Source organism: Mirounga leonina, unplaced genomic scaffold (assembly GCF_011800145.1).
Source record: "Mirounga leonina isolate KUSES-001 unplaced genomic scaffold, KU_Mleo_1.0 Mir_173, whole genome shotgun sequence".
Taxonomy (NCBI): Eukaryota; Metazoa; Chordata; class Mammalia; order Carnivora; family Phocidae; genus Mirounga; species Mirounga leonina.
Genome location: NW_023270447.1, coordinates 81,989,216 through 82,015,513, shown reverse-complemented (window position 1 = coordinate 82,015,513; position 26,298 = coordinate 81,989,216). Strand labels below are relative to the sequence as shown.

General features: G+C 54.9%; 2 protein-coding genes across 2 annotated transcripts in view; both read left to right on the top strand.

The window, feature by feature from the left end:
• Window positions 1-7,766, top strand: part of PADI1 (peptidyl arginine deiminase 1) — a 37,866-nt gene extending 30,100 nt beyond the window's left edge. Inside the window, exons 12-16 of the mRNA XM_035020236.1 lie at window positions 1,596-1,740; window positions 2,534-2,627; window positions 3,651-3,730; window positions 4,529-4,654; window positions 7,505-7,766. Of these exons, the coding sequence (XP_034876127.1) occupies window positions 1,596-1,740; window positions 2,534-2,627; window positions 3,651-3,730; window positions 4,529-4,654; window positions 7,505-7,738 (679 nt within the window). The 3' untranslated portion in view covers window positions 7,739-7,766. The remainder of the gene's footprint in view (window positions 1-1,595; window positions 1,741-2,533; window positions 2,628-3,650; window positions 3,731-4,528; window positions 4,655-7,504) is intronic.
• A 3,961-nt stretch (window positions 7,767-11,727) lies between these two features.
• Window positions 11,728-26,298, top strand: part of PADI3 (peptidyl arginine deiminase 3) — a 30,852-nt gene continuing 16,281 nt past the window's right edge. The window contains exons 1-6 of the mRNA XM_035019666.1: window positions 11,728-11,857; window positions 19,885-20,065; window positions 22,399-22,471; window positions 23,643-23,704; window positions 24,677-24,794; window positions 25,566-25,691. Coding sequence (XP_034875557.1) covers window positions 11,766-11,857; window positions 19,885-20,065; window positions 22,399-22,471; window positions 23,643-23,704; window positions 24,677-24,794; window positions 25,566-25,691 — 652 coding nt within the window. The 5' untranslated portion in view covers window positions 11,728-11,765. The remainder of the gene's footprint in view (window positions 11,858-19,884; window positions 20,066-22,398; window positions 22,472-23,642; window positions 23,705-24,676; window positions 24,795-25,565; window positions 25,692-26,298) is intronic.

Here is a 26,298-nt window from a genome sequence, read left to right as displayed (position 1 = left end):
TTCCTTCCTTCCTTCCTTCCTTCCTTCCTTCCTTCCTTCCTTTCTTTTTCTTTTCCTTCCTTCCTTTCTTGCTTTCTTGCTTTCTTTTGCTTTCTTGCTTTCTTCCTTCCTGCCTTCCTTCCCTCCCTCCCTCCTTTTCTTTCTTTCTCTCTCTTTCTTTTTCTTTCTTTCTTTCTTTCTTTCTTTCTTTCTTTCTTTCTTTCTTTCTTTCTTTCTTTCTCTTTCTCTCTTTCTCCCTCCCTCTTTCTCTCTCTCTTTTTCTTTCTTTTTTAAGATTTTATTTATTTATTTGAGAGAGAGAGCGGGGGGAGGGGCAAAGTGAAAAGCAGACTTCCTGCTGAGCAGGGAGCCCACTGATCCCAGGACTCTGGGATCATGACCTGAGCTGAAGGCAGAGGTTTAACTGACTAAGCCACCCAGGGGCCCCTGCCATTAGAATTATAGATGAGGGAGGTGTGTGGGCCAGATGGTGGCAGAAGAGGAGGAGGGAAGGGCTGGATTGTGTTCTGCTTAAGGTAGAAGCACCAGATTCGATGCAGGCTGGGGAGCTTGTCCCTGATACATCCTTAAGCCAGGCAAGGAAGGTCAAGAAATGTGATCTCTTTTTTGTATAACATATTGAAAAAAGAAGTCTCTTTCTCTCTGTGTGTGTGTTTGCACATGGTTACCCATGCTAGGGAAAGGTGGAAAGTGCCCAGAGTATATAAGACATCGTTCTGACTTTGGACAAGTCCCCCCCCATTGAACTTGCTAGGCCTCAGCTGCCCCATCTGTGAAATGGGGCCATGGCCGTGCCTGAGACAGCGTCGAAATCCCCACAGGCACAGGCAGCTTATGGTAATGTCTCCTCCCACAGCTCTGGGACTCCAGCTCCCGAGACCTGCTCCCTAGTTTGGGCCACCTCAGCCCCTCCCTCTGCTAGTATGGGGTGGTTTGAAAATGCCCAGAGCTCATTTTAGGACCTGCTGAGGATTAGACAGTCCGTGTTGAGCACGAGGTGACTGGGCAGTGGTTCTCTGGCGCACGAAGCAGCCGAGGCGCTTGTTGAAATGCAGATCCCACATCTTCAGAGGTGCCACGTTCTCAAAGACTCTGAGATGTGGAGGAGGTCAGGGCCCAGGAGCCCTGTGTTTAAACAAGCACCTGCCCCCACAAGAGTCTGACTCCCAGGTGGTCCAGGCCCCACACTTCGGGAAACACTGGGCTGAGGGAGGGGCTGGCCAGCTCTTGGTCATATTTGGAACCTGAGGCTAGGCATCTTCGGTGGAGATTTAACCTCTCTGAGTCCCGGGATGTGAGGTGAGGGTCTTTAGTTCCCTTTGGCAAGTGGAGCTCTCTTGTTTGACTCTTTTTAGCGAGGAGGAGCAAGCAGGGCCTTCCCGGTCTGGGGGAGGATGCTTTGCGTGAGGAGGGGATGGACTCCTTGGGGTGATAGTCAGGATGGACAGTGAGTTCCTAGAGGTAACTGGGGGCTGGGGCCCGGAAGTGGGGACAAAAGGAGACCCGTTCAGAGGAATGTCATGAGGCTTGGACAGGGGCGGGATGCCAGCTGACAGTAGGCATGAAGTGACCCTGTTCTCTCCCTCCTGGGCCAGGTCCGGTGGGAGGCGAATGGCCAAGGTCGTACGGGACTTCCTGAAGGCCCAGCAGGTGCAGGCGCCCGTGGAGCTCTACTCCGATTGGCTCTCTGTGGGCCACGTGGATGAGTTCCTGAGCTTTGTGCCCACCTCTGACCAAAAGGTGTGTCCCCTCTCCTCCTGCCTGAGCCACCCCTGCCCCTCCCCAACCTGATGGGAATGGTTAGAGCAAAGCCGCCTGGAACCAGCTCACCGCCTTTGTCTGTAGGGAGCTCGGAGTCAGGGCACTCTGGGAACCAGATGGTGTTAACTGGCGGGGGGGCTTCCTGGAGGAGGTCAGAGCTCAGGTCAGGAGGGTACTGATTGGCTCCACTACTCATACGCTCATTCTCACACTTGCTGGGTGTTTGCTTTGATCCAAACCTCTCAGCCTAGACCCAGGAATGACACTGATAATAATAATTGGTAACATTTAGCGAGCACCTACGATGTGCATGTGTTTTAATTCATTTAATCTTCCAACAATTCCATGAGGTGGGTACTATTATCATTGTCCCCATTTTACGGATGGGAAAACTGAGGTCCAGAAGGGCAATTACAGGTAAGATTCAAACCCAGACAGAGGACTCGGGACCAACATCTTAACCACTCAGCTCCACCGCTTTGCAGGGAGGGCCTCTTGCTCAGAGAGCAAGCAGCCTGGGAAGGGAGGCCGACCAGTGACCAGTGGCTGAGTTCCCTGGTAGACAAGGGCATCCAGGCAGAGAATGTCTTGGACAAAGGCCTGGGGGTGTGAACCAGCTTGGTGGGTTAGGGGAATTGCGGCGAGTTCTCTGTGGCTGGTAGGTGGGACCCACGTGTGGTCTGGCCTCTGAACTCGGGCCCCTCCTGAAGTTTGGGGTCTCCTGCATCTAGGGGGAACCCATCCACTGAAATATTCTCCCTCCCTCTGCTAGGGCTTCCGGCTGCTCTTGGCGAGCCCCAGCGCTTGCCTCAGACTATTCCAAGAGAAGAAAGAGGAGGGGTATGGGGAGGCCGCCCAGTTTGATGGTGAGTGCCAATGACCCAGTCCCCCTGTGGGGACCCTGCGCTCTCACTGCCAGCCCTGGGCTCCAGGGATGCCTTTCGTGGCTAATGCTCTATTTATAGGCCCTTTGCCTTGCTCAGATCCCTCCGCTCAGAGGTGGACATCACTAATTCTCCCAACACACTCTCCTGGGAGCTGTCAGGCTGTCCCTTTATTGGGTCCAGGCAGGGAAGCCAAGAGGCCAGTGGATTGTCCCAGGCACACGCAGGGGGTGACCTCCGCAGTAAGAGTGGGCGGCTCCTGGCCACATCCCAGGAGAGGAAAGCCACCGGAAACAATGTGCACCCTACTGATCTTGTACCCTCCCCCTTATCCCTTTCCCCAGAAGCTCAGAGAGGAGTGCCTGGCCCAGGGCTATCCCCAGGATGCGGCAGGGCTTGGGGCTCAAGAGTGGGGGGGGCGGTGGGTGAGAAGCCAGATGGGTGGTCAGGCCCCCTCTGTGGACCTGCCTCTGGGAATTGACAGACCATCCAAGGGCCTGGCTGGCCGCCTTGAGCACCTCTCCCTTTCCACCATAGATCTCAGTGTTCTCACCTGAGAAATGGAGCACTGGAAGGGATGTGGCAGAGCTTCAAGACCTAGGTTCCAATCAACGTTGCGTTCCAAACCGCTCAGTGCCTCAGTTTCGTCTTCTCTGAGTTGGGGGTGATAATTAACCCACCCATCATTGTTTTAAAGATTAATCATAAATTTAGGAGGGTGCCAGAGCATGGTGGGTGTTCAGTAATGGTAGCTGCCCTGTAATTATACAGCACTGAGCCAAGAGTCCCTTCCCGAGGAGCCTGTGCTCCATCCTCGGGATGTCCTTGCAGCCAGAGCCTGGGTCCCACGGGGTCTCCAGTCTCTGGCTTTCTCTGTCTGGGCCTAGCTTCAGCCCCTGGCACTGAGGTGGGAGAAAAATCCTGGCCCAGATTCTGCCGCTCCAGGCCCAAGATGGCCCTGGGCAGTCCGCCCTGAGCCGCCGTCCTGCCTTTGTTCCCTCGCAGGGTTAAGTCACCAGGTGAATAGAAGCATTAATGAGATGCTGGCGGACCGTAGTCTCAGGAGGGACAGTCTCTATGTACAGGTGAGGACTCTTGGGGGGGTCCCCCAGCTCCCAGGAGAAAGAGCCCCAGGAATTGCTGGGGCAGGGGGCAGGGGCTCAGCCCCGGGCCTCTGACTGTCCTGGGGGCTGCCGAAACCTGTGGGTAGGGTAGGGCCTCTGCAGTGGGAACCCACAGTCTGATGGAGGAGACACAGCAGTACTCTCAGGGAGCTCCCAGTCTGATGAGGGAGATCTAGCTCTGAGGAAAGGATGAGTTTCTGGGGAAGCAGAGTGAGAGGAGAGACATGTGGTGGAGAAATGGAGCCCCGTGGGGGAGAGGGGTAGGGCAGGTGGGAGTCAAGGGGATCGGACAAGGAGGACAGGGGGGGCAGGGGCGGGAAGAGGTCTCTGGAAGGGGCAGGGCTAATGCCCACCTCGTGCAGGGTGCAGGGCCTTGTGCGGAGCTGTGCTCAGTAAATGGAGGAGGCCCTTCCCTTCTCCTGAGTGGAGCCTGGCACTGTCTCTTGACCTGCAGAGGTGGGGAAGGGTACAGGTCACCCCATGGCTGGGGCAGTGTGTTGTAGGGGCAGGCACTTTTGGAAACAGAAACTGGGTCCAAATCCCAGCTCTGCTGCTTCCTAGCTCTGTGCCCTTGGGCAGGTCCCTTGAGCCTCAGTTTCCCTATCTGGGAGTGGCGGTGGCCCACAGCTGTTGGGAGGATCAAAGGAGCGCAAGGGTGCAGGGGGCTGTGCGCAGGGCCTGACACGCAGTCGGCATTCAGCAAGCGGTAGAGCCCCCTGGCTCCCTGGGTGCGCCCGCTGCCTCTCCCCCTGCCCCCAGAAATGCATCGACTGGAACCGGGAGGTGCTGAAGCGGGAGCTGGGCCTGACCGAGCGGGACATCGTGGACATCCCCCAGCTCTTCTTCCTGAAGGGCTCCTATGCAGAAGCCTTCTTCCCTGACATGGTGAGAGCGCAGAAGAAGGTCATTTCCTGTCCCTGGGGCCCGGCAGGGTCTGGAGGGGGTGTCAGTTGGGGTTCCAGAGGAGAAGCACTTCCTGTCGTCCGAGGGCAGCTGGGCACAGAGACTGGGGTGGGGAGGGCTTGTGGACCTCTTTAGCGCGTGTTTGCTTTTTGTGCAGGTATAGAGCATCCCCATCAGTGGTTCTCAACCAGGGCGATTTTGCCCCCCGAGGGCATTTTCTTACTGCTACAAGGATGGGGGAACTGCTGGCATCTCATGGATGTGGGCTGGGGTGCTGCTGAACCTCCTTCCTTGCACGGGGCAGCCCCGCAACTAAGGGCGTTTTTTTTTTTTTTTCTCCCAAGTGGAAAAAGGAAGAGTCTTTTGGTTTCAGTGTCTCAGGCTTCCTTTTTGGGGCCTCGGCTGTCTGCTGTGGCCTGCACCCTGGCCCCCCACGGGCTGCTCCCCAGTGTGGCTCCCCGGGGGAGCAGGCGGGCCCGCGGTGGCTGCCTCCCCGGCTGTCATTAAGTCAGGCAGCTGACAAGCAGATGCCCAGATGTGATCTCACCGGGGTGGCCCCTGGGAGGGGCTGGGTGATGTTATGAGCACAGCGCTGGCTGAACCATTAACACCTTGGGAAAGGATGACAGGGTGTTGGCGGCTTGTGGAGGGACTCCCCAGGATGGGGGACCTTCCCTTTTCAGCCCGGGGCCTTTCACTCGCATCCCTGTCACTGGACAAGCCAAGGGGTGGGAGTGAATCCTGAGGGCCTGCCTGGGGACCTGTGTGTGGGGCAGGGCTTCCCTGCCAGGATTTGCACTCACACCTGATGCTTCACTGAGGGGTCCTGGCAGAGACCTCTAAGGCAGGGCTTCATGACCTTGGCTCTACTGATGTTTGGGCCTGAATCCTTTGTCGTGGGGGCCATGCTGTGCTTTGTGGGTGGCTGCAGCATCCCTGTCTCCTGCCCACGAGATGCCCCTGTAAGTACCACTCCTCTCACCTCGCCAACCAGAATGTCCTGGGGGCAAAATCACCCTGGCTGAGAACCACTGTTCTGAGGCGGGCTGTCTGTTAGAACTTTCTCGGATGGTGGAAATGTTCTGTGTCTGCACAGCATGGGAGTCACCAAGCCACATGGGCTACTGAGCACTTAAAATGTGGCTAGCGTGGCTGAGGAATGAACCTTATACTCTAATTTAATTAATTTTCAACAGCCACATGTGGCCAGTGGCTGCCATATTGGTCAGGGAAGCACTAAGGGGCACCCAGGCTCTGGTTCTGGCTGAAGTCCCATGACTTTGGCCAGCCCTCTTTTGGAAGCCCCACCCCAACACACACCCCTCTGTGAGAATCTCTAAGCTTCGGTCCAGACCCCGCTAAAGGAGCCCAGGATGTCCTAACTGGAAGAGCCCCATAGGGAACACTCACTTAACCCCCTCATTTGTCAGTTGGGGAAATAGGACCTCTGAGCAGAGTGGTTGACTTGCCTGAAGTCACCCAGCAAATGCAGAGCCTCCAGTCTCCTGAGTTCTCGTCTCCTCTCCCGGCCCTCTGTCCCTCCACCTGCCCCCCTTCCACCCAGCACATTCTGGCCCACTAGTGGGCAATGGGGTAGCTCAGGGCCAAGGCCATGGGACTGACCCCAGAGGACCCACCAGCTTCATGTTGGTCCCAGCAGCGCATGGCCCTGCAGGCAGACTTGAGGATGAGGGGCCACAGCATGGAGAATGTGAGAGCGTGGAGTCTGGGGCAGTCCACCCCACGTTGAGATGACCCAGCACCACCCTCAGGACAGCAGGTCCAGAGAGTCCCCTTTGAACACCAAGGACAGCTCCTCTGGCCATCAATATGGGGCCGAGGTTTTCTCTGAGACCCTTCCATACCCTGCCCTGGGGAAACTTTCCTTCCCCAGGGTTAGGGCTCTCAGCCAGGGGAGCAGAAGTGCCTCTGGAGAGTAAGATGCCCCCAAGGGCTCCTAGCCCCCTCCCCCAACTCCCCAGCTCCCCACTGCGGAGGCAGGGCTACAAACTCCAGTAGGATATAAAGAGCATGACTTTGGGCATGAGTTAGATCCACGTCAAATTTTAGTCTCTCCATTCTCTCTCTCGCTCTCTTTTTTTAAAGCTTTTATTTATTTATTCATGAGAGACAGAGAGAGAGAGGCAGAGGGAGAAGCAGGCTCCCCGAGGAGCAGGGAGCCCAATGTGGGACTCGATCCCAGGAACCCAGGATCACGACCTGAGCCGAAGGCAGACGCTTAACCTACTGAGCCACCCAGGCACCCTCGTCTCTCTGTTCTCTGATTGTGTGGCCTGGATTATGTTATTTAACCTTCCCCAGCCACTGACTCAGAGGGAGGCTGTGAGGTTTAGTGATGATGTATCTGGCAGACAGGGGATGTTCAATAAACCGTAACACTTATTAGGGGCTTCCAGGGATAGTTGAGCAAGCTGTGCACTGCACAAGGGCACCACACCTATAAGGACATTCACACCATAGACCTTGTAGATATTTGTTGTACAAAGTTTCTGGCAGCTGATGGCAAAATCTTGCTCTAACTAAATTGTTAGAATATGACAATATTCTGATAGATGGAAGAAAGTATTGGAGGAATACTTTCATTCATATAAAAGAGCATGTATGTTCCTGGCAGCCCTACTTGGTATTAATTCTCTCTTCCAACCACGAATCCATTTCTTCTCACCATAGACCCTAGTTTTTGAGCAAGTGCCAGTCCTAGCGGCCCAGGGATGCTGACGAGGATGGGACAGACCTGCAGACAGGGCCCCCGAAATGTGTAGAGCATCCCCGGGGCAGCAAGTCTTCCCTCTTGCCTTCTCTCTTCTACAGGTCAACATGGTGGTCTTAGGCAAGTACCTGGGCATCCCCAAGCCCTTCGGACCCATCATCAATGGCCACTGCTGCCTGGAGGAGAAGGTGCGGTCCCTGCTGCAGCCGTTGGGCCTCCACTGTATCTTCATCGACGACTACTTGTCCTACCACAAGCTGCTCGGGGAGATCCACTGCGGCACCAATGTGCGCCGGAAGCCCTTCTCCTTCAAGTGGTGGCACATGGTGCCCTGAGCCTGCCTCCACCCGCCATCCCCTCTTCCCACCTGCCAGGGAGCCCCGCCAGGGTGAGGGCGAGGAACCTCCACCCGGCCTCCATCCTCTTAGGGGAGCCTCGGGCGCTTCTTCCCGAGGGCCTGCAAACGTGCTGGCCACCGCAGGCCCGGGGATACGGCGGTGGGCATCACACACCCTCACCTCTGGAGTGGCCTCCCCGGCCCAAGGAGGACTGTCTTCACTCCTCCCTCCCTCTTCCTGACCCGACACTCCCAGAGGTTCTGGAAAAGGGCAACAGTCTTAACCTGTTCACGGCCGGCCGTGCGTGGTCACAGCAGGCGCCCCACTTTGAGTAGCTTCCCCTCTGTTCTGATACTTCTTTCGTGTCGGCACCAGGAATGGGGCCCAGAGGGCCTGGGCTCCGGGGTGGGGGCCTGGGCCTAGGGCACCTGTGGTTCTCAGAAGAGCGGGAGCAGGGAGGTGAGGCAGCCTCTTTTCTCTACCAGCTGTCCTCTCCTGCAGGCGACCCTCAAGTGTGACCTCCTGGTGCCCCTCAGCCACATTTATAGAGGCAGATAAGGACAGGAAAACCCAGCATCCGAGGGCCTGTTTTAAAAAGAAAAAGCAACAAAACCCCTGTAATACCTGACTCCATCCTCAGAAGGGTGCTTGTTACCTGGTTAGAAAGCCTTTAATTATGAGTGCTGGCTGCTTCCGGCCCCCAAACGCTGTGAAGCCAGAGAGAGGCCTCAGGGGGGCACACAGAGGCAGGCTGGCAGGAGGCCAGGGTGGTGGAGGAAGCCGAGGCCTGAGGACGAGCCGTGGGGCCTGGCCTCCGTGTCCTAGGTGTCCCCACTTCGGATTTTGGACTCTGGATGCGAAGGGGGGGGCTGGCCGTTCCAGATGTCACAGGGGGCAGGGGCCCAGATGTTAGGAGAGGGAGGGGGGCATTAGGTTATCTCTGAAGGTGGGGTTTAATTTCCTTTAATTGTCTTTAATTATTCCCCTTGGCCCTGCAGGCAGTGGAAGGGAAGGCTCGCCCAGTCCCTCTCGGCAGCCCGGAGACCCTGCACGTAGCCTGGGTTTCCCCTGTAGAGTTAACCCTGTGGCAGGCCTGTCCCCCTCCTGCCCCCCCACCCCCCCAGAGGGGAGAAGAGACCTGCCAGGGGGGCTGGAGGCTGGTTTAGGCCGGCCCCGGGTGAGGCCACCGGGACGGGCACGGGCAGGCAGGCTTGGCCAGTGCCGGGTGAGAGGTGGTCTCTGCCTCAGGCAGGCACGGGCATGAGGGAGCCAGCCTGCCCCCTCCCCGCCACTGCCTCTGGGGCCATCCTGGTGGCTCTCAGGCCCCGGCCTCCACCAGTGGGGTTTTCAGTGGCCCCTGGTAAGACTGCGACTGGGCCAGCCAGCCACTGTTAAAACTCTGTGAACCACGGAACACTTGGCAGTCAGAAACTTCCATGGAAACTGGACGTCTGAAGCAGACAAAACAGAACTGCTCTGGTTTAAGATGGCGGGGGTAGTGTATCTGGGTTCTCCCCTTCCAGAAGACTCTGGGGACCCCATTTGCAAGCCCCTGGTCTAAACTTTGCACTTTCTGCTCATAACCACGACCCAGCCTAGACCGAGCCAAGGCGAGAAGGGAAGCTCTTCGGGGGCCAAGGGCCTGCAGCCAGTGTTGAGATTCCCCAGGGAAAGGCTATGCGGGGAGGGCAGTGGGCGTTGCAGAGGGATAAGGAGGGTGGGGAGCAGGCCATCTAGAGCTGTCCTGAGTGTGGGAAGCTCTGGAATTGCTGCTAGAGTTGTCAGAGGGCCCTGATGTCCCCTCTGAGGATGTTCCGGATGACTGATCACCTCCTACCTGATTAATAAAAATGTCAACATGCATTTCTTCAAGTGGCTGCCTCCTTAGCTTCTGTTTGTTGGGCTGTAGGGAGGAGGGGAGGAGTGAGGGGGGCCCTCCTTCCAGTTCCACCCACCATGGCCCAGCTCCTTGGCTCAACTTCTGCTGGCCGTGGGCAGCTCCTACCTGGCTGGGAGAGCCCCCAGGGCCAGTGCCAGGCAGGCAGGCAGGTGATTCAGCAGGATGGCTGGCACGGACCCATAGCTCTGCCCCGCTGAGATGGATATCAGGGGATAGGTAGGTCCTACCTCTTCCTTCCCTGGGCTATCTATCTCTTCCATCTCTCAGATGCAGGTGGGCTGGGCCCTATTGGCAGAGGTAGGAGATTCTCCAGTGGGACTCATGCCCGGGGCCAGCAGATGATTCCCTTTCATTCCTGCCTCTAAAGCTACCAGGTTACCCAGCCTCAGTGTTCTGATTTCAGGAGCCTGAAAATAACACCCCTCTCATCCTACACACTGGTTCTGCCTTGGATTGTGCCCTTTGACACTCACTCACTTATTCACTTTATTTTACCTTTTGTTCTGGACTAAAAGGCAAAAAGTTGCTGCCTATCAGTCGTTGACCCTTTAGGCTGAATGAACCACAGATGTGTTTCTGGTATTAACCAGGGAGAGGTGAAGACCTGGGTCTAATTCCAAAGGGAGATGCAGGGCTCTAAGCTGGAAGCTGGTCCTGCCCCCAGCACAGGAGGCCAGTGCCCAGGGGGAAGCCCCCACTTTCTGCACCGATTCCCCAGCTGTGCTCATAAGCAGGTAGGGAGACTATTTGGGGCTTCCTTCTGAGTCCTGACTCTTACCCAGAGCTGAGCTGGCCATCAAGCCATTTTCTAGCCAAAAAAGTAAAGACTGTCATTGAATCCAGCAGCCCAGCAGCTCTCCTTGAGAACATCCTTCTCAGACCCTGGGATAGAAGAGCACCAGTCTCAGAGTCCTGCTGAGATCCTTGAACTGCTGGGAGTACACACACTGGGGACTCTGGGGAACAGGTCCTAGTCCCCCACCTGCCTCAGACAGGCAGCATCCCCAGAGAGAAGGGAGGAAGCTTCTATTCAGCACCTTTAGGGGCTGGCTGGGTAGGGTGTGTCCCCGCCATTATCTCTGCTGGGCTGGTGATTAGCCACATTTTCTACAGATGAGAAAACCAAGGCTCAGAGAGAGGGAACATAACCACCCAAGGCCACATAGCTGGTGCACGGTGGAGTCGGGATCCGGACCCAAGACCCCTCTCCCCAGAGCCCTTGCTCCCGTCGCTTCAGGTGGCTGAACGCCCCCTCTGGTCTCAGTTTCCCCATCTGACAAGTGAGCCTTCCTACCCCGATGTTCTAAGCTCTTCCTGGCCAGAGAGGGTTTAACTCGAACCACCCACCCCTTTCACAGGCTTTTGCCATGTGATAATAATGACAAGGCCAGTAATAGAATAATGCTGAGCTCCACACTAGAGATCTGCCCACGTCGTCCCATGTAAGCCCTGCAACAGCATTTTCGGAAGCGCCACGTGAGGCACAGAGCAATGGAGTGGCTCGTCCACAGCCACACAGCCAGGATGTGGTTGAGGCTGGGCTAAATCCAGTCCTGCTTCTACACTCCATGCTCTTAAGAGAAAGGCTGGTGTTTCTCAAAGTTTCTCAAAATGCTTTGGGGTGCTTATAAAAAAAAATCCACGTGCCAGGCGGCACCCTCTAACCGGCTGCATCAGACTGGAGGTGGGGCCTGGGAATCTGCATGTTCACCAGCTCCCCCAGCAGGGTAGAGAAGCTCCCCACTAAACTATATCATCTCTGAAAATGCAGGAAAGGGGGTGAGGAGGAGGAGTGTGGAAAGTGAGGAAGGCGCCCAGGTCAATACCCCACATCTTTGCCTCCCCCACGCCCCCAAAGCCCTGATGCCCCAGCCAGGTGCCTGTGGCGACTTGCTCCCTTAGAGGGAGAACCTACTTCCCTCCGTGCTGGGGGCGGAGCAACAGGTTCATATGCAAATGATTGGCTTAGCTCCCGGCTCTGGGAAGGGGCTGGGCTTCCAGGACTGGAGCCAATGAGCTAGCACTCCGGGCTGGAGAGGCGGGGCCGGGGTCTTTTAAACCACACCTCAAGGGATCTGCGGGGCAGTGTTGGGTTTGGTGGCCCCAGCCCAGACCAAGGCCAGCATGTCACTGCAGAGGATCGTGCGTGTGTCCCTGGAGCATGCCACCAGCGCTGTGTGTGTGGCTGGCGTGGAGACCCTCGTGGACATTTATGGGTAAGAGCCAGAGGCCTAGAGGTCTCCAGCTGTGCAGGGCTTCCTTGGGGCTCAGGCCTGGCCCGGTTGCCCTCCCCCAAGCCAGGGGACTTGCAGTGGTCGAGCTCTGGTCCAGGGCCTTCGAGGGTGCTGGTGTCATGGGGGCTTGGGCACACTGGAGGACCCTGCAGGCTGGGTACACAAGAATAGAAAGAGGTGTGTACCCCCAGCCCTGGTCCCCAGCTTATGAACTCTGCGAAGAGCATCAATCATTTCTTTAGAAATCATTTATGTTTATGTAGCACTTCCTATGTGCCAGACACTGTTCTAAGAACAGCGTGGCAAGCTTCTTGAATTTAATCCTTGAACTTTAACGCTCCAATTTAACCTTCACAACAACCTATGAGCTAAGTTTGTTGTCAGCTTCATCTCATTTGATGGATGAGGAAACTGGCACAGAGAGGGCAAGCCATTTGCTCAGGTCACACAGTAACTAAGTGTCAATGCCAGGATTCAAACCCATTCATGGTCAAGGGTCTTTTTTTGTTTTTTTTTTAAAGATTTTTTATTTATTTATTTGACAGAGAGACACAGTGAGAGAGGAAACACAAGCAGGGGGAGTGGGAGAGGGAGAAGCAGGCTTCCCGTGGAGCAGGGATCCCGATGTGGGGCTCGATCCCCGGATCCTGGGATCATGACCTGAGCTGAAGGCAGACGCTTAACGACTGAGCCACCCAGGCGCCCCATGGTCAAGGGTCTTATGCTTTTAGTTGTCTGCCCCTTAAAGAGGAAGGATTCGGTTTCCTCCCGCCATTCAGAGCCCACGTGATATGGCCCTATTGTGTGCCATGACCATATCCTTAAAGCCAGTGGCTGGAGGTAAGGCCCCACCTTCTCTCTCTCTCCCAGGAAGAAAAGGAGAGTTTAGGCAGGGTTTTAGGAACTGGGCTCTGGGAACCACTGGGGAGCTGGCTAATTAGCTTTTTGGGGAGTCTCCAGGGGACCCAGCTCCAAGGCTGAGCTGAGGATACAGGTAGTCAGGGGACAGGGACAAGAGAAGGCAGAACTGTGTCACCATTCCCTCGTCACCCTCGTCACTGGTCTCCCACCCTCTCCTCAGACCGGGTTTCAAAACCTCAGCACTACTGATGATAATTCCCCGTTGCGGAGGTTGTGCACTGCGAGATGCTGAGCAGAGCCTTGGCTTCTACTCACCAGATGCCTGTGGCACACACCCACTTGTGACAGCCAAAAATGTCTCCAGACATTGCCAAACGTGCCCTGTGGGGGGAAAAAATCAATCCCAGTTGAGGACCAGTATCCCAGACTAAGACTTTAAAAACTGGAGTGAACTTAGTCGGAAGCAGAGATGGGGTTGGTCCCAGAGCATTAGATAAGAAGAGGTGAGGGGCTGGTCATGGGAGGGAACCAAGTCTGGAGCAGGCCTAGCCCAGCTAGGCACTGGTAGCTAAAGCCTGGTTGACGGTGGGTGGGCAGTGAGAAGTAGGAAGGAGATTTGGAGGAGGGGGCACGGAGGCTGTGCCAGGAGGAGTGACAAGGGAGGAAGGTGTCCATGCTGCCTGGCGCCACCCCCTCCTTCAGTGCTGTGTGCCCATGGCCGTGACTCACCTGCGTCAGCTGCCTCATGCCCGTCGGGCAGATGTGCTTCCAGTTTGACCTGCCCCAGGAAACTCAGGGCCGGGTCCTCCCCTGCAGAGCTTCCTTAGAGGATGGAGGACAAGCTGGGGCCACCAGAGGCAAAGGCAGCAGTGTCTTGGGGTTATGTGAATGGATGTGCCATGTTGGGGTTCGCAGAGGAGGCTGTTGGGGGGACAGGCACAGGGTGCAGAGCAGAGCCTCAGGCACCCTCAAATGAAGGATTCTTGGGCCTCTATGACCGGACCACCTTGGGGAAGGGGGGGGCTGCTAGTTCATCCGTTCACACGTTCATCAAGTATTTCTTTGGGGTCTAGTGTGGACTGGGCATGGGGACACAATGGTGAACAGGGACGCCTGGTCCCCACTCTCTGAGAATCCTGTCCCTTCAGAGTTCTATCAGAGGCTGGACTACCTCACCTTTTGTGGAAGGATTCCTGTCTTGCGAGGGGAAAGGGACCGGGTTAGCTCTATGGTCCCTTCCAGCTTGGAGATGTCGTGACTCCGCAATCCTAGGTGCTCACGCTGTGGGCCAACAAGGGAAAGGAGAATGAATGTGTTGGCTCAGTCCTGGCGCCGTGACTTAGCTGCCGTCAGACTTCGGGAAAGTCATTTAACTTCTTGAAGTCTGTTCCTTCACCTGTAGGATGGACACAGCCCTATCAGCAATGATACTTAGAGACTGCTCCATAGCAGGTGCCGCCCGAAACCTTGATGTTTAGTAACTAATTCTCACAATTCTATGATGGGGGGGGGAACTATCATCATCCCCATTTATAGATGAGAAAACGGAGGAACAGAGAGGTTGAGTAGCTTGCCCCATGTCACACAGCCCATGAGGAGCGGCGGAGCCAAGCTGCAACCCAAACACTTTGACCTTCACTTCAGGGGACCCTGAGGAGGATTGAATGAGATTGTGTGTGTGTAGAGCACATAGGCCATACCTGGCATGTGGCGGACATTCCATCATGGTAACTGCCACCACCACCACCACCACCACCATCATCATCATCATCATCATCATTTTAAGGCTCTGTCCTGGCCCTTTGGACAGCCTCAAGTGTCCCCAAACCTGCCATCCACAAGATGGGCACAACCTCTGAACCCCACTGGGAGAAGGAGGCGATGAGAACAGAGAAATTAACATAAGCTGAGCAGTCGGGACAGGTTTTCTGGGGGAAGGACACCAACCAGACCACTGGGGCACTGTCTGTGGCGATGGACTAAACCCTGTCTTCTTGCCTTCCGTTGAGTTGGAGACAGCCCTGACTTGGTAAGGGGGCTTTGCTTTCCTGAGCAGGGGTTTGTAGGGGGAAAGGGTAGGAAGGGAGACACATGGGTGTGCTGAGCCACACCCTAGGGATGGATGCGCAGCCAGGGTTGAAAACCACTGCCCTAGTTGGACAGGCCAACAACTCCTGTCACCTCTTGCTCAGTGGCGGCAGGTCAATGGAGTGAAAAGGCAGAGGGCACCTGGGGGCTAGGATCCCTGAGTTTTAGTCCTAGCTCTGCCGTCCTTTTCTATCTCGTCTTGAGCCATTTTCTGCTCCTTCCTGGGCCTCAGTTTCCCCTCATGTGGCCTGAAGAGGCTGGCATAGACCAGCGGGTTGCAGGGCTCTCTGCCTGCCTCCACCAGCTTGTGCCATGTATGTTGACCTGCCTGGGCAGACAGGGCCCTGGGAGGCTGATGCATCGTCAACTCTCCTAATGATCTGGGCTTTAGGAAAAGGGTTCATGGGGCCACCGTTTCTCAGGGGCAGAAAGAATGTGAGACTGAGGAGGGACAGTGATCTTCTGAGCCTGGTGATGGTGAGGCCAGAGGACTTGGGATCTGGGGACCTCGATGGACAGGGAGGGGCAGCCGGTACTGCCACCCAGAGCCTGAGCTGTCTGGGCCTTGGTCTGCTCTGTCCTCGTGGGCCACGTGGGTGGGGACCATGGTGGTCATCTTGTCAACCTGTCTGTTTTCAGCCACAAAGGGCTTTCCCATCAGTTTTTCGGCTCTGGAATGTCTGGTTTCGTTTTCCCAGAGGCCAAGGCCCTGAGCCCATGAAAGGAGAGGATGGGTTTGGGTTTGCAGGGGAGCAGGGGACAGAGCCGGCTCTGAGTCCCAGCTCTGTCACTGGCCAGCTGTGTGACTCTGGGCAAATCACCTGTCATCTCTGGGCCTGCTCCCTCATCTGTACAGCAGAGATAACAGGACCGACACTGTGTAGCTGTGGGGATACTTTGTCACCATTGTCACTGTCATCATCCTCACCATTGAAGGGGTGACACAGAGCATAAAGGAAGACCTGACTTGTGTTGATTCCTAGGAGAGGCTTGGCTCACCCTGAGTCCTTCCCACGCTGCCTGGGGAGACAGCCCACCCTTAGCCATGGCTCTCAGACGTCACTGGGCATCAGTGTGGCTTGAAGGACAGGTTCCGGGGACCCTGCCGGCAGCACAGCTCGATCTGGACTCTGCATTTTCAATCAGCAGGTCTGAGGTTGGCCACCGTGAGGGCGCCTACCTGTCCTGGTTTGCCCAAGACCTGCTGGGTTTTTAGCACTGGAAGTCCTATACCCCAGGACACACCCCGTCTCCGGCAAAACAGAACTGTTGGTCACCGTAGCATGCTTTACGCCCCTTCATCATCTAGGCTGGTAGGGCCTCCAGAGCAGCTGGGCCCCCAGGCTGGCCAGAGCTGCTCAGTGTGGAGAAGGGCCTCGGACTGTCCCATGCATGGACAGCCTCAGTGGGGGAAAGCCCAAAGTCCCCAGGGCTGGGGCATGGTCTAGAGCAGCATGCTGGCAGCTCAGAGTGGCCTGGCTGGAGGAAACTTTGAACTCTGAGCCTCTGGCTTCTTCCCCTGCTCTCCACAGGATGGGAAATCCAGACCCTCCTGTACCTGATGCAGGCTCTTCTCCCAGCAGCCACCTTTTGATCTTCCTCACAGCTTCCCTGATGGGGCATGAGCACTGGACCGGGAGTCTGGAGCCCTACCTTCTAGTCCCTTCTCTTCTGGGCCTCAGTTTCCCTGGAGTGAAGTGAGGCATGGGTTCAGGTGCCTCTAACTTTCACTCATCTGCAACGTTTACACACACTGTCTCCTTTAATCTTCTCCACTTTATAAGCAGAGACACAGAGGCAGAGGGAGGCCAAGTGTCTCTCTCAAGGTCACACACCTAGTGGGTGGTAGGGCTGGGATTTGAACCCAGCCTGCCGGGGCCCAGCACCCACAGGCTTAACCCCCTCACCTCAGCTCCAAGGTGTTGCCCCTCCTGATTAAGAACCTTCGCTGGCTCCCCATCACAGCCTGAGTTTACCCTTGACCTCCTAAGGCTCCCCTATGAAAATGCCTTCCCCTCGGACGTGTCTCCTTGTCCTTGGTTCCCCTGCCTCCCTCCAGGAAGCTGCCCCCAGCCCCCTCAGCCCATCCTCTCAACCTGCCCCCGTCTGCCCATTTCCTGCTTCCTAATTTACTTGAAGAACCCCCTTCCCCCATCTTGGTTGGGTGGTTTTCCAAGCCTTTCCCATTATTACATCTGAGCCTTACAATTGCCCATGAGGTTGACCAGGTGAGTGTCATCATTCCACTTTGTAGGGAGGCTAGGTGATTTATTCACTGTCACCTGTCTAATGTGCGACCCAACCCAGTCTAGAACCTGACTCTTGACTCTGGTCCTGGCACCACTGAGATCTTGGCTTCTTCCCCCCGGGCCTGAAGGGATCTTCATCAGAGATCCCTGGCGCCCCAAACAGGGAGATGCAAGGGAACTGGGCTGAGATACCCCAAACGCAGGGGCTGGGGCTGGGGCTGGGGAGCTGGGTGGGGTTCCATACCGGGAGGACCATCAAGTTGCTCACCTCCAGCTCGTGGGCACCCGGGATCCAAGCAGCAACTTGGGGTTGGGGGGAGTTTCATGAGAAGTTTATAAACTTCCTGGGGAGCTGGAGGCCAGATAACTCAGGGAGTGGGGCTGAGGGTGCTCCCTGGGGTGGAGGGGGGCTCTTCATACCCAGTCGATTTCCATGTGTCTTTCTGGCTCTCCATCTCTCTGGGTTTTTCTATATCTCTTTGTCTCTCTCTGTCTCTTTCTTTTTTTTTTAAAGATTTTACTTATTTATTTGACAGAGAGCGATACAGCAAGCGAGGGAACACAAGCGGGGGGAGAGGGAGAGGGAGAAGCAGGCCTCCCGCCGAGCAGGGAGCCCGATGCGGGGCTCGATCCCAGGACCCTGGGATCATGACCTGAGCCGAAGGCAGACGCTTAACGACTGAGCCACCCAGGCGCCCCATGTCTCTGTCTTTCTCTGTCACTGGGCCCGCATACCTCTCTGTCCAGGTTCTTTATGTCCCATGATGGGCTGGCCCACACACCCAGAGCACAACAGGACAGAGGGCACCACCAGCCCTGGAAATTACAGGTTTTGGGAATAGGGTTGCCAGATAAAATCCAGGATGCCTAGTTAAATTTGAAATCCAGATAAACAATTAATATATATATATATATATATTTTTAGTGTAAGCATGTCCCAAATATCACATGGGACATCCTTAGACTAAAATAATTATTTGTTGTTTATCTGAAGTCCGAGTCCAACTAGGTGTTCTCTATTTTTGTTTGCTAAATCTAGCAGCCCTGCTTGGGAGGAGAAGCAGGTGGGTGGCCCATCCCTGCTGGTGAGGACGCCTGGGAGGGCCACGCCCAGGACTGGGACCCGCCTAATGATGTGGCGCTTGGGTTTGGCTTATTTCTTTATTTATAAAAAAAAAGCCACTTTGAGAAGTATCAGAACCCTGCCGGTGGAGGAGTGAAGAGGGTATATTGAAGGAGGTCTGCTCTCCTCCAAGTGGAGCAGGGAAAGGAAAAGGGCTGGGAGTCGAATTGCCTGCTGTGCAACCTTGGGGAAGTCTCTTGCCCATCCTGAGCCTCTGTTTCCCCATGTGTAAGTGGGAGTAATAATCCCCTCCTCCCAGGGCCACAGGGAGGATGAAATGAATGCTGGTTGGAAGGGCTTAGCCAGGCCTGCCCTGGTGAGCGTGCAGGGGATGGGGACCTGGGGGGCTCTGATTATTGTGATTACTCTTGGGGAGGTGGTAGGTGAGAATATGGACTCAGGAACCAGAAGGCCTGGGTTGGGATCCCAGTCCTGCCACTTACTAGCTCCGTGACCTTGGACAGTTTAATTAATCTCAGTTTCCCCATCTGTAAAAAGGGAGACAATGTAGTCTGCGTCTCCTAGGTTTATTGAGAGGGTTACATGATGTAATAGGACCTAAGAACTGCACACAGGACTGGCATATAGCAAAAGCTCGACAAATGTCAGCTCCTGTTATCCCCCAGGCACACGTGTGTGCTGCTTCCTCCAGGAAGCCTTCTGGTCCCTCTGGCTCACAGTGGCTTCTCCCTACATGGGATTCCACTGACCACTGACTTCCTGACCGTAAGTCCCATCGGGCTGCCCTGGGCAGGGCTGTTTTTAACTCCCTGGTGGGATGGAAGGTTCTGGGGCAGTGGAGAGAGCAGTGGGGTGTATCTGCCTCAGTCTGGCAATGCTTCTGGGCACAGTGGGCACCCTGGGCACCCCACAGACAATCAGAGGTGTGAACAGACTGACTTCAAACATGACTCCCAGACTAACCGGAGGGGATGGGGAAACGCAGTCCCAGGGCTGAATGACATAGGCTTTTTCACCGTCTAAATAATGCACGGTTGTTTGACTGAATCTGGCCCAGTTTCCCAGGTGACACTGCAGTGCCACAGAGAAGCATGGGCTCTGTGTCACATGCCGTGTGACCTCGGGCTTGATACTTGATCTCTCTGAGCCTCAGTTTCTCACCTTTGCGATGGAGATGATACATACCACTTGCTTTGCAGACTGATAAGAATAAAAGGAGCTGGGAAATACAAGGCGCCTGGCACATAGTAGGCCCTCCACAATATTTACTACCCCTCCCTAGGGAAGACCCCAAGAACATCTCGCCCGCTAAAGAAGGATGCCCTGGGACTTTGAGGGGAGACTGCTCTTCTTAAAGCCACGCTCAGAACTGCAGTGGGGTCCATTTGCAGGCTGATGTCCACTGAGCTCCTTGTGCCCAGCTCGGCACCGGGGGGTTATAAAGCACTCAACTGGGTCCTAACTTGCAAAGAGCTTGCAGTTTTGTGGGGAGTTAAAATAACTCAAAAGGGAAGTGTTAATAAACACAGAACCTTGGAATGTGAGACTGTGTATGCATTTGGGTAGGGTCCAGGCTTCACTCCCAGGAGCTTGCTGTTGGGGATCTGAGAGGCTTGGGGTGGTCAGGGAAGGCTTCCTGGAGGAAGCAAGAGTTTGAGCCAAAGCTCAAGCATCTGAACAAGTATTGCCCCCCTCTAGCACTTCCCATGGCTTCTTGTCCTTCCCAGATCGGTACCTGAGGGCACAGAGATGTTCGAGGTCTATGGGACCCCTGGCGTGGACATCTACATCTCTCCTAGTGTGGAGAGGGGCCGGGAGCGCGCGGACACCAGGCGGTGGCACTTTGATACGGGGTTGGAGATCATCGTGGTCATGAACTCTCCCAGCAACGACCTCAATGACAGTCATGTGAGCAGGTCCCCTGGTCTGGGCGGGGCGGGGGGGGGGGGGCTTGTGGGGCAGTGATCTAACTCCACAAGGTCCGGCACCCTCTATTTACCCAGATGGCAGGGTAGCATGTTGGGTAAGTACCCGCTCCCGGAACCGGCCAGCCCTGCAACTTACAGACATAAACTGTGTGTCTGCTGGCAAATCACATCAGCCCTCTGGGCCTCGGTTTCCCCATCTGTAAAATGCGGGTGATCACAGCACCTTTCCTCTTGGTGTTGGTGTGGGGTGGAACATGAGCCAACATTTGCTGCTTTTCTTGTTTCCCAAGACCCCAGTGAAGGGAGGTGTCCCCACTTTTCTGCAGGCTGAGGGTTGATTAAGTGATCTCTGCCACTCCGAATGGACAGAAAGCAGAGATGGGGGGATGCCAGTGCCTGGGAGACCCCCTTGTACTGGGTGCCTCACCTCCTAATCCACTCTCTCCCTGACCCCCTTCCCTTCTCAGAGGCACGTAACTCCCCCTCCTCACCTCTCTGCTCATTCAGCCACCAAGGGTGAGTTTAACAAGCCCCAGCTGTAGGCAGGGTTCTGACCTTAGAGCAAGGGGGCATTACAAGAGGGCGAAATGGGGTGGCCCTGGAGCTTGGCCCAGGTGATGCCCCCTTAAAGGGGTGAGGGGAAGCAGGCCTTGTCGTATGGGCAGGTTCCCGCTTCATGCCAGGAGCAGTGTTGTAGGAAACTGACCTTTTAAGGACCACCGATCATACGCCACGCCCTGGGCAGCCATGACCTCATACAGCCCTCGCAACAGCTCAGAGAGGCGGGGTCTGATCCCCATTCCATAGGTGGGGCCACCAAGGTTCAGAGTAACTGTGTCCAGGCCACAGAGCCAATGAGTTAGAGAGCTAGAATTCTACACAGACCGGGCTGACACCTGGGCGGCAGTTTCCCTTCATCACCCCCTCGTCTTTTCCCATCCGTGTGTCTGAGATGAGCCCCTCCACTGAGCTCTGTGACGCAGGTGGACAGGTAAATGAACTCATTTTACAGAGAAGGAAACTGAGAACGAGAAGGGGGGTGGCTTACCCGAAGTCACCCCATCTAGTGAGTAGCAGAGTCGGTAAGGTTCAGGACAGAGTCCCCGGGACAGGGCAAGAGGACCAGCCAGCGAGTAAGGGACCCCTCCTGGGTGCCCTGCCAAGTCAGGGCTGTGTGGATGCCAAAGACCAGAGGGATTGAGGAGGGTCGGGGTGTCTGCCCTTCCCCCACCTTTGGCCTAGATCCGGGTAACTGTATGCCTGAGGCCAGCATCATTGCTCAGGCTTGACAGTTGGGTGTCAGTGATTGCAGGATATAGGGGCTCCCAGCACTGAGGAGTGAATGGCCTCTATAAGATCCTGAGCCTTCTGGCAGAGCTGAGGGACCCCCATCAAGAGGGAACATGTAAGGGGAGGGCCGTGGGCCAAAGGGGCTTTGATCCATGGGCCTTGAACTGTATTCTCATCAGTCACAGTCAGCCCAGCCTTTAACAGCTACTGGGGCTTGCTGTAGCCAAGGACAGCGCTGAGCATGTCACCCGCCTTCCTTCTTTGATGGTCACAGCCTACAATCAACCCTTTGGGGTAGGGACTATTATTATCCCTCTATAGCAGGGGATATTGAGGCCCGGAGAGGACAAGTGACTCTTCCCAGGATAGTCACAAGTGGTAGATCCGGAACAGGACCCCAGAGCAGCACCAGCTCTGCCCTCTGTTAGCAATAGCCAGCGTGTCTGGGGCCCTGCCCATGGGGTCAGTCTTGTACATGCATTGTTTCTAAGCAGCACTAAAATCCTCTGTGGGCCATAGGGTTTTGTATGTTTTCTGTTCTGCAGATGAGGAAACCAGATCAGGTCAGAAAGGTGAGGGACCTTGGCCAAGGTCACAGAACCCAGAGGTGCTGGCCTCAAGTCCAGGCCTGGCTGAATCCCACAGATAAGAGAAGGTCCCTAAACCCTGCCCCGTCAAGTGGCAAAGCTCTGTGGCCAAGAGACCTTTTTTAACAAGTGGCAAAGCAGAGATCCAAAGGGGAGCAGGGGTTTGTCCAAATCACATGGTAATCATTGGCAGCCCTGGGACCCAAGTCTCTAGGGAATCCCTCACAAATTGTTCCCATTTTACAGATGGGCCAAGCAGGGCATGGAAAAATAAATGGCACAGAGACTAATGGAGGAGCTGGGTTGGTAAACTCAATTGCAGTGAACAGAGATTCCTGAGACCCTTTCTCTTTCCTGCCAGATCCCCCAAGACCTGTCCTTTGGGGTGGGGGCTGTTGGCTTCAGCTGGCTTGACTCTGGCCCCATTTCTCTACAGGTGCAGATTTCCTACCACTCCAGCCATGAGCCCCTGCCCCTGGCCTATGCGGTGCTCTACCTCACCTGTGTTGGTAAGTTGGGGGTCATGCTAGGGCTTGGGCCAAGGGTGGGGGGTGGTTGGGAATGACAAGGAACAAGAGTCTTTTTATAAACATCAATTCATTTTATTTTAAAAATTAAAATAAGCGTACATTTAAAAAATTCAAGTGGTATAAAGGAGTATATATATTGAAAAGTAAACCTCCCTTTCTCCCAACCGAAGACTTCCAGTTCCCCAAGCCTAGCATTCTTCTAGAGATCTACTATGCTTGTGCAGGTGGACACAGGAATACCTGTATACTCCCCTTTTGTAAGCGAAAGGGAGACATACTCTAGGCCTGGAACTGGACCTTGCTTTTTCCACCTTAAGTTTTTTGTGCCAATTGTCCACAAATTGTATATAAATTCCATGCACTATAACTCAGATTGATTAGTACATTAAAGGAAAAGGTAGATAACATGAATTAACAGATGGGGAATTTCAACAGAGAGCTGAAAACTATAAGGTGTCAAATGGAAATGCTAGAACTAAAAATCATGGTAACAGGTAAAAAAAAAATGTTCTTAGTGGGTTGTCTTGGTAGACTTGACACAGCTAGAGAGAGGATCAGTGAACTTGAAGATAGGGCAATGATAAATTCAACTGTATTAAATTTTAGAACTTTTATACAACAGAGGACAAGTAAAAGGTCAAACTATGGGGCCGCCTGGCTGGCTCAGTCCACAGAGCAAATGAATCTTGATCTCAGGGTCATGAGTTCAAGCCCCACATTGGGCACAGAGCTTACTTTAAACAAAAAGGGAAGAAAAAGTCAAAATATGAACTGGGAGAAGAAATTTGCAATGTATATGGCTGACTCGGTACATAAAGGTTATGGAGAACTCCAATCAATAGGAAAAAAAGACAAACTAACGGAAATAGGCAAAAAATATGAACAAGCAATTCACAGAAGAGAAAGCCCCAGTGATCAGAACCTAAATGGAAAGATGCTTAACTCAGCATTGCCAAGGATGTGGAACTGGGGAGCTCCTTGATGGTGGGTGGGAGTTTGCATGGGTACAAACACCTGCAGAGCACTTAGCAAGAAAGTTGAAGATGCTCTGTCTGTAGAAGGCATTGTTAGAGGCAAAATGTACATTGTTGGACTTGTGCTGGACTCCTGGGAACCCCATAATGACTTACTCTCTATCCTCCCCTTGCAGACATTGCTCTGGATTGTGACCTGAACTGTGAGGGCAGGCAGAATAGCAGCTTTGTGGACAAGGTAGGGCGATTCAACCTGGGCCCAGAAAGGGGCATGGAGTTTGGAGTTGACCTAGGCTGGGTTAAGAGGGGCAAAGACATTACAGGAATGCCCCTGCCTCCTAGCTGCTGCTGAGGTCAGGAGAGCCAAATGGGAGCCCGGCATGGCTGGGGATCTTCTTTCACCAGGAGAAAAATTATTACCAAGAATTATCAAATATATACATCCCCAGGCCTGGGCTAGGCCTTGCTTTGTGGGGAAAAGTCCTTCTGGAATTTCAGTCTAGGTCAGGGGTCAGGAAACTTTTTCTGTAAAAGTGAGATAGTAAATATTTTAGGCATTGCAAAGTGTTTCTGTTGCAACTATTCAATTCTGCCATTGTAGTGTGAAAGAGCTATGGTCAATACAATGGATGTGACTATTCCAATAAAACTTTATTTACAAAAACAGGCAGTGGGCCAGAAGTGGCCCCTGGCCCTGGTGTGCCAACCTTCTGATCTAGGTGAAAGGGGAACTCTACCAAGTATGAGACTTTTAAAGAACTTTGGGCTGAACTGTGGTGGCACTGAACGCATTGGGAGTTCAGAGCAGAAGGTCAAGATGGGCTGCATGAGCAAGGAAGACTTCCTTTGAAGTCCACTTGAGCTAGGTTCTAAAGCAATGCAAGAGGGAAGGCATTCCAGGTGGAGGGAAGAGTGGGAGACAAGGCCTGGAGCTGGGAATGGATCTATAATCAGGAAGTTGCCCATTGAGAAATAGGACATTGGCTGGAGACTCATTGCAGTTGGCCATGAGAGACCTCGGTGTAGTTTCGACTTGCTGGTGTGGGCAATCGGGAGCCACTGCAGTATCTGGTGCAGGAAGTGCTTCCGTGAGAGTGGACTTGTCCTCACAGGGAGGGCGAAGAGGAAGAGACGGGGTCAGGAGGCTGGCCTGGGGGGGGGCACAGGACGGGTCCGAGCCCCATCACCAGCTATGCTTTGCCATTGGCAGCGGGATTGGGTCTGGGGGCCTGGCGGGTATGGAGCCATCCTGCTGGTGAACTGCGATAGGGATGATCTGAACTGCAATGACCAGGACAACCGTGACCGGCATGTGCACTGCCTGCAAGGTGAGGGGGTGCCCAGGGTCACCACTCAGCCACCCTGCAGGTAGCATTGAAGGGAGCATCGGGGGCCAAAGTTCCAGCTCCTGGACACACTTTGATGTTGCTCAAAACCTGCCTCAGGCTGGCAGCTAACCCCTCCCAGCCTGTCTGTGGAAGATCCAAAGCTTCCTATCTGCACCCCAGATCCAGCCTCCCACCAGGCACCCGTGACTCATTTCAGGACGCCCCATGTTCTAAGTCAGTCCCACACTGCATGCAACAGCCCCGTGAGGGAGGCCGCAGTAATATCCCGGGGTGCGGGCCGGGGGCTTTATGCGTGGGTGGGCACAGCTGCTCCGAAAGGGGGCACATCTGTCCCTCGTTTCAGATTGGGGAGCGCTGAGGCTCAGGGAGGGAGGGGCCTGCCCGATGTCAACAGAGAGTGACGCTTGCCCTGAGAGCAGACTCTCCCCAGCACGCCGCCCGGGCGGCCCCACACTTCTCACCTGTCCCCAGGCACGGGGCTGGCTGCTCTGTATTTCCCATTGCTCTGGGCAGGTGAGGGAGTGGAGGCGGGAGAGGGTATGACGTATTCACATGGCACACGCTTACGGACGTCCTTATGCTTTGCTCTTGACGGTTTCCAGTGTTTTCACAGGGTGGGCAGAGCTGGGGCTCAGAGACCCGGGTCTTGGCGCCCTCTGCCCTTGGAGAGGGGGGTGGTGTGGTGGGCAGGAGGAGAAGACGCGGAGTGTCGCGGGCCCCCTGAGCTGCCACCCCTGCCTGGCTCCACAGACCTGGAAGACATGTCTGTCATGGTCCTGAAGACCCAAGGCCCCGCCGCCCTCTTTGATGACCACAAACTTATCCTCCACACTTCCAGCTATGACGCCAAGTGGGCACGGGTCTTCCACGCCTGTGGTGAGTTCATGCTCATCCCCTCCCCCTGCTCCCACTGCTGGGAGGCCTCAGTTTCCCCATCTTGGGCCGGAGGGCAGGCTCTGCTCTGGCTTCCAGCCTGCCTGGAGGGTCAGAGGAAGCAGGGTCAGCTGGGGGAACTCTGAAACAGGCGGGCTGGCATCCCCGCACAGCCATGACCCAAGGCTGTTTGATTGGATGAATTAAAATATATCTAGGGGCGCCTGGGTGGCTCCGTCAGTTAAGCGGCTGCCTTCAGCTCAGGTCGTTTTCTCAGGGTCCTGGAATTGATCTCCGTGTCAGGCTCCCTGCTCAGCGGGGAGTCTGCTTCTTCCTCTCCCTCTACCCCTCCCCCTGCTCGTGCTCTCTCTCTCTCAAATAAATAAAATCTTTAAACAATATATTTAAAAATATATTTTAAGAATGTTCAGAAATTCTTATTATCAAAACTTTCAAACACACACAAAAGTAGAGAGAATAGTGACAAACCCCTGTATGCCAGGCACTCAGATTCAACAATGACCACTGTTTTGCTTCTCTTGCTTCATCTGTTGTTTGTTCAAGTATTGTAAAACCACTCCCAGACATGGGGCTTAGTGCCCCTGCAGAA